The sequence below is a fragment of the Rhinopithecus bieti genome, unplaced genomic scaffold (assembly GCF_001698545.2).
Source record: "Rhinopithecus bieti isolate Rb0 unplaced genomic scaffold, ASM169854v2 scaffold_33374, whole genome shotgun sequence".
NCBI classification, from domain to species: domain Eukaryota; kingdom Metazoa; phylum Chordata; class Mammalia; order Primates; family Cercopithecidae; genus Rhinopithecus; species Rhinopithecus bieti.
The window spans coordinates 1,892,017-1,899,637 of record NW_016814428.1 but is presented as its reverse complement, the minus strand read 5'-3'; the positions used below and the strand labels follow the sequence as shown (position 1 = coordinate 1,899,637).

The window sequence follows — 7,621 nt, the reverse complement described above, 5'->3', positions numbered from 1 at the left end:
AGACACTGTCTCCAGAATGCCCATTAAATCCCCAGCCTTGGCTCCAAGATAATACTCATCCACCCTTCTCACAAAGGTTCATATGAGAATCAAATATATGAAGACATGGAAGTTTATTTAATTCCTGAGTTATATGAAAGTGTAGGAATAATAACAGTTATTGAAGACCATGTGCTAGTCACTTTTTAAGAAATTTACACTAATTTAAGTAACTCTCTCAGCAGCCCAGCCACACAACTACTACCTTAATTGTGTAGGTAAGAAAACTGAGGCTTACGGAGTTGGGATTTGAACAAAGGTAATTGGATTTCAGAGCATGTACTTTAACCACTATTCTACAATATTACAAGCCCTTGAAGATTCACTTATTAACTAGCTATTCCAAGAAACTTAACATACTTCATGATATTTGCATAGATTTGCCTTTACCAAGCATCTGAGCTGAGTTTCTCCAGGGATCTGAGAGATGGGTGACCAGCAGAGAGTCAAGGTCCCAAATCAGCAGACCTGAAGTTACATTTCCGTAACAAAAAATAAGTGTATTTATGCTACAAGGGCAGGGGCAAGGGTCGATACTCAGCCCTCTCTCCTTGCTGTCCGAAGGAAGCTTAACTAAAACCTACATGATCATAAGGGCTGAGGAGAGTCTCTGAAGTATCACTATTGACTTGCCCTGGTGTGAGAGGTATGCTATCAACACTTATACCTGCCTTCCTACTCAGTGTGGTCCATGGAATTAACATCATACAGGGTATGGATTGGGCAAACAGGCATTTGTTCATTAAACCCTCTCACACCAGTGCTCTGGGTGACCTCCTGAAGCTGGAGAAAGTACAATTAGGTGTATTAATTGTACAATTAACAAATTGCAAGTGATTTTCTGTTACTCAATATGGTTGGAGAATGGGTTGTGTGTGCTACTCAGTGTTTTGGATCAGCGAGTTGCCTTGTGCAGGGCACATTCTGATGTATTATCGATTACTACAGCCTTCCCTTTCAGCACATCTTTCTCTTCTCCTCTCTGACTTTCTCTATGTCAGGCACACCCAGCTCTCTGACTGCACTAGCCCATCTGAGCCCTTTGGAAAGTCATCCATAAGCTGACATTTATTGAGTAGCTACATGTGTCAGGCAGTGTTTTGAAACCAGAGACAAAGATTAGGTACCTCTTCTTGGGAAGCTCAAGTTAATTCAAATGTGCTTAATCGATTCTCTCAGGGGAATATGCATTTAGAGACATCAAGGCTGGGTACACTTGGGAACAGGTACGTTTGAAGGGAGCTGTTCCTACAGAGATCTTCATGTGCCAACACAGAGGCAACCACCTACTTTGCTTACCCTGAAAGGTGGTGTTGCTCCCACACTGAGTACCAGTATGAAAGCATACAATACATGATACAGTTCTTTGTTATGCAGGCTGTCTTGGAACTAGATGATGTTTCAAATGGCACTTCTCAAATCTTCCGGAGCCTCTTAGGCCTGTTATGATTTCTAGAATGTGCTGAAATGATCCTCAATCAGCATCTCTGGCTAATTGAATCCTGGCTGACAAAGAGCTGACTAAAGTGCATTTATCAAGTGCTTAGGAATTCTTTATACCCAAATGTGACCTTGTGTTAAAACTATCTATCATTGGCTTTAGAAAGCGGCAGGGTCATGGATCCATAAAAAGCTGTTAAGAAAAAACCATACTACTTGGAGAGTCTGTCCCAGATCTCTCCAGACCAGTATCCAGGGGTCAGAACTTCTCTGCCCCCTATCTAGTCCAACAATGAGTTGGAGAACCACCCTGGGTATGACCCAGGAAGAGACCTCTTAGAAGGCTTTCATCAGATATCTAGAGACAAAGTGCAGGCCAGACGGGTATGGGCAAGAGAGAAGCAGAGACAGCGTAACTGTGAAGTCCACCCCCGACCTGATCACCCTACGTAGTAACCCTGCAAGTTGGTTCTTGACTCCTCATCCTAATGCCACCCAAAGTCTCTTACCCCCATAACGCTGATTTATTGGTTTTGAGTTCGTGTTAGTAGCTTAAACTGTCTCCTTGATTTCTCTGTATTTATTTGTTCACTTGGTTACTTGCCGTCTCCCACCCCCACCCCGAAAAAGCCTATCAGCTCCACACAGCCTTAAAGTGTAGTTGCTAAGTTCCTCTCCGTTTCCTCGGTTTCCAGAACAGTGTGAGCTGGCATATAGTAGGCGCTTAATAAATACTCATTGAAGGAGTGAATGAATGGGGAAGCTTATTCCAAGGCCCTGAGCATGGACTTCTGGCAAGTGAGCCTACCAAACGCTGGCATGGGTGATGCTGCTGGGATCCCAGCCACCAGATTTTTAATAAGCCTCTGACCCCTTCCCGAGGATGGCAGGGCGAACCGAGCTTGGCCCCCACCCACTCGCCGGACCCAGAAAACAGAGGTCTAAACGGCAAATGCATCCAGGACTCCAACTCTCCCAGCAGCCTCCAAATGAGGCTGACGGCCTTGGACAGGCGACAGCCTTGGACAGGCCCCGCCCGGAGCCCCGCGGCGGCCGCCCGCCGCCCTCCCCCTCCCGCAGCCTGCAGTCCCCTGGGCGGGGTGGACAGCCCTGGCCGGCCAGCTGAGCCCGTGTGGGCCGCGGCGAGCCGCCCACGCCGCGTCCCGCGACGCCCGCTCCAGAGCGCGGCCTCAGGGCCCCGCCGCCCGCCGAGGTTGGCCGCGCGCGCCCGGGGGAGCGCAGAGTTTGGAAAGTCTTCGAGAAGCTTCAGAGGAGGGAAGGGGGTGGGAAGAGTGGGGGTGCAAGAGAGAAAAACCCGCCTCTTGCGAGTTGAGCGAGGAAGAGGGGGGGAAAGGCTCCGAGTTCCGCTTCCTGAACGGCGGGTGGATAGAGAAGGTTGGCGCGGGGAAGACCGGCGGGACGCGCGCCCCGGGCCAGCGGCGCGATCGGCGTGGCGGGCGATGGCCGGTGAGCGGACCCGCAGGTTCACCCGGAGCCTCTTGAGACCTGGGCAGGCGGCCGAGCTCCGGCACAGCGCCGCGTCCGCCGCGGCGGTGGTCGTCAGCAGCCGGCAGCAACAGCGGGTGAGTGCGGCGCGTCCTCCGCGCCTTCCCGCGCGCCCCAGGCGCCCGAGGGGAACGGAGCCTGGCCTCCCCAAAAGCTCAGCCGGCCCAGGTCCCGCAGCTAGCGGGTCCTCTCCTCTGCACTCCCTCCCCCGCCGCCTCTGCGGGCGCCCCCGGCGCCACCTCCGCGAGGCAGCGCCACCGAAGCGTAAGGACCGGGGGCGCATTTGTGCACGCGGGACGCTTGGAGGAACAGCCGCGTGGGCAGCAGAAGCACAGCGTGGGAGAGGATGTGCAGGGGGTTTAACGGGGCGGGAAGGGACCGGAATGCACTGGCAGTCATGTTGGTGCTAAGTGATAAGAGTGCCAGAGACCCCGGGTGGGGTCGCGGGGGGGGATCTACAGAACGGGGACCCCTTGGTCCGCAGGTCACCCTCCAGCGAACAGACCAGTGTGCTGAGAGAGAGGGATGCAGTCAGTGGTCCTCGCCCTGGTTAGAGCTGGGACCCCCCGACCTTAACTATCTCGGAAATAGATGTACTTGGAACTACCCTCCCACCGCAGAGTAAAAACCCACAAACCACTTAATACTCCTCCAGAAAGAGCTGAGGAACACAGGCTGGAGGAGACATGGGTCATTGGGTCTCCAGCGGTTTCTGGTATTTTTCTAAGATGTTTCGCGGGGTTCTCCCGCCAGCAGTGCTTTACTGGTTACTTCCTTATTGAAACGCCTTCTAAGTGCTGGGTGATTTCCGCGGGAAGTCCCTGGGGCAGCAGCCAGCATCTGATGCTAGGATCCTCTCCATACCAACCCAGATGCTCCTGCGTTGCAGTAGATCCACACTGCAGGGGAGAGGTGGCAAGAGACAAATCAACTCTAGTGGAAACGGGAAGCGAGTGGGAACAACAGCCTCTCAGCAAGACCGAGGCTCAGCAGCCCGCGCTCTTGGCCTGCGTTTGGTGGACCGGAATCCGGGTTGTGTGTTTCATTTTCTTTTTTGCCAGTAAATATCATTAGGAACTAAACGGCTCTTTTTAAGAGTGTGAAAGTGTTACTCTTGCCAGTCACCAATGAGGAGGGCGCCAAAAGCTGCCCAGAGCCAGTTCCCACAGCCAGGACTATTCTCTAAAGCCAGAGGTCGGAAAGTTGAACAGAATGGAAGCAAATTGCCTGGCAGAGGGAAGAGTCATCGAGTGCCCAGGGGGTGTAGAGCGGGCGGGGGTGATTGGAGTGTGAAACGAATTGGTGGCCAGGGTGCCTTCTTTTGCACTTACAGTAGCTGCAGTCCGCAGTTACCCAGAGGTGGTTCAACTGTTAGCTCACTCTGTGCCAGGGACAGCATGTGGTTCTGCTATCAGCGTACACATTTTCAGGACAGCAAAGACAAACTGTTCGAAAGAACATTCGAAGAAAAGATTCAATTCGAGTAAAAGTAGAGATAAGAAAATCTCCAGACAGTAGTAGAAAGTACTTTTTATTTTTGAATGATCATTCAGGATTGTGGTTTTGTCATTTTCTGCCATTCCCTTGACAGTAACTTTATTTTGCAGTTGACTCATTGGACTGAATCTCACTGAGGATCTGATAGAAACACAAAGCATTCAATTGGAATAAACAGCTTAAAGTGTTGTGTTTTTTTTAAGTAGATTCTCCTAGAATTTTTGTAGCACTAGAATTTCTATAAAGAGTATGCATCCCATACCCTTCTACACATCACACACACACACACACACCGCTTCTCCAAAATTATGTCAGATTTGAAATCCTAGGGTATCTTGTCAAAATGAATAAGCTCGGTGTCTTCAAAAAGAGATGGGGGAGGGGAGATTCACTGGCAAAGGTGGTTCTGACTCCCCTTGCTTCGCTTCAGCACCTTGGCCAACACTCCTAAACTAGCTTTTGCCAAGACATTTCATGGGATCTTACACATCTAGGCAGGCAGTTTTGGCTGCTATTTTGGCAGCAGGAACACATATGCTTTGCATTCCATCCCATCAGTTAACTCTTGAAGGGAAACAGGAAGGTGATGAGTTCTCTGAACTGGTACCTGAACTCGGTGGGATTCTGTAGGGGTATAGCATCCCTTTTGAACCTAAAACCTTGTCTTTGGACTATGTGGTAGAGACCAATCTTAGCCTACATTGATCCAATCCCTTAAGGCTCTTTATATCTGCTGCTTCAAGTTATCAAAACATGGTTGTCAAGGGAGAAAAATAATAGGATGTTGGAGAAAATACTATGGGTACCCAACTTCAATACAGACTCATAGAACTGTGGGTGTGTATTGGAGCAAGCCATCCTCTATTGCAAGGTATTTGAAAGACACTAGAAAGTCCTGCTGAGAAAAACTATCTTACTGCTAGATTTATATAGTCCCCTTTCTGAAATCCCCGTTTTGGGGACCCAAATCCTCCAGGACATTGCCGAAAACTTGCCATAGGGTTTGAATTCTGCTCTATCCAATACGTTTAGAAAAGATGGTCAGATTAACAAGGTAGTTTTGGTCTCTGAGAATGGGATGTGTATACACACACAGAGAGTGATAAGACAGGAAGCCTTCAAAATGTGTTTGAATATGGAGAGCAGAGATCAAGGAGATGCTGAGTGAGGGTAATGACCGGGAAAGCCGAATTTTAAGGCAGTTGAGGACAGTAGAGGTGTATGCCAAAGCAAATTTGATGTCAGTTTTTACCCAAGGCGCTGTATGTAGTAGGCTTATGTACTTGCAGACTCCTAGACAGGACCCACCTTATTCTTCACCCCTCCCAAGAACAGTAATGAGCAAAAACATTCATTTCAAAAGGAGAAATATTTGCTCCTTCATTATCCTAAAATTCTCCATAGAAAATAAATGAAAGACAACTCATTCAAAGATCAATTCAAAGGATCAAGTCAAGTTCACATAATTTCCTGAAATCTCATTCCTGATTGTTTCATAAAGCAAGCTTCTCTAGGGTAAAATTTCAGCCGAAAATGATTAGAAACGTTTGTCTCATATCAGAACTGGAGTGTTTTATTACATTTGGTTGAATATACATACCATGTTGGCTTCAAAGGTGTAATGCCACTAATGAGAAATTTCTTTTTGAAAAGAAGCTCATCTTTTAAAATGAATGAGGTGTATCTGTACCCTAGCATGAATTAGTTCATTTCGATAGCTTTCTATAATTCATTAAGATATACATTTAGTTCATTTTGATAGCGTTCTATAATTCATTAAGATACACATTTGTGTACCTTTCTGCATATATATTGTATTTGAGAGCATTTCAAAAGAAACATACTTTTAAAAAAAGTATAGGTTAACTTTTGCAAACACCCCATGAGATCTGTCACTTTGAGAGAAATAGGGTTTTATTTATGGAATGTTTTAGGTGGGTTAGTGCAATGCAAGGCTTCAGGTAACCAGAAGGATGAGATCTACATGGAGTCAGATGATGGAAAGGAAGCATTTACTAGAGATCAAATAATCATTTGGTCAGTTTTGGCCTAAAATTGTTCATTTGGAGCTTACCACTTTAGTTACATGCACTTTTAATGCCTTTATGATATTTACTCTATTATTAGACAAAAACTCCTCATTTTTTATTGTATCTAATTTTGTTATTAACTTATTTTAAAGAGAAAGCATCCTGCCAGAAGTGATTATATTTAACCAGTAAGTTTTCTCCCTTCCTACCCAACCAGAAAGGGTAAGGGGTAAAGAGAGGAAAGTATTTATTTCGGTAAATTCTATTTCTTTTCTGTGATGTTTCCTAACTCTTCAGGCCTCCAATAATACCACTTTTGATATTTTAGAGAGCTTTGAGTAAGAAGCGGAACCTTTAACCAACCAAAGAGCTTTGATTGAGAAGTAATGAATATGTAAACATGTTTACATGAGCATGAGGAATTCCTAGAAGGAAGAATTTTCTCCCTTCTGAACTTGGTGGCGTTCAAGAGTTGAGAGTAGGAAAGATTTTTTTTTAATTGAGTCGGGGATACTGGAATTTCCCAAAAGTCATATGCTAGATGCAGAAAGTGACAGTGAATGAAAGTGAAGCACTTGTTTTGCTGTCACTGTCCAGGTTTAAAAGCAATATGCAATATAAGGGCCTGCTTGTTTAGCATTCACAGCACAGTGTTTTTGTTTTGTTTGTGCTTTTTTTTTGGTTTTTTTTTTTGTTGTTGTTGTTGTTGTTGTTTTGGACAGAGTCCTTTATGACAAGGGTGTTTATGCTTTAGCAGAAATCACACGTTTGTGTTTTCATATGAGGAAAGTCCCTTGACCTCTTTGCCTGGAGAAGAAGTCAACACAAACTTAGTTTACAAGATCAAGTTTGAATGTTACTGATGTGTCTGCCAATGTTTTTTTTATTTCTCAAGGGCATTGGAGAAATAACTTTGAAAATAAATAGTAACCACAAGTGGGTTCTAGAAAACTTCTAGAAGGATCAAAGACTGAAAGAATGAATCAACATGTATAGGTTTTGGCTGTCTTTTTCTTCACAACCAGATTCTCTAAGGCCTAGCATAGAAAAAGAAAGCAATAATGAATGCATGATGGCAAACCATTTGTTAAGAATGTACGATGTGCCTG

The 7,621-nt window shown here is 46.0% G+C and overlaps 1 protein-coding gene across 1 annotated transcript in view; it reads left to right on the top strand.

The window, feature by feature from the left end:
• Positions 1–2,939: 2,939 nt before the first annotated feature.
• DOCK10 (dedicator of cytokinesis 10) overlaps positions 2,940–7,621 on the top strand; it is a 287,983-nt gene continuing 283,301 nt past the window's right edge. Inside the window, 1 exon segment of the mRNA XM_017850274.1 lies at positions 2,940–3,062. Within this exon segment, the coding sequence (XP_017705763.1) occupies positions 2,940–3,062 (123 nt within the window).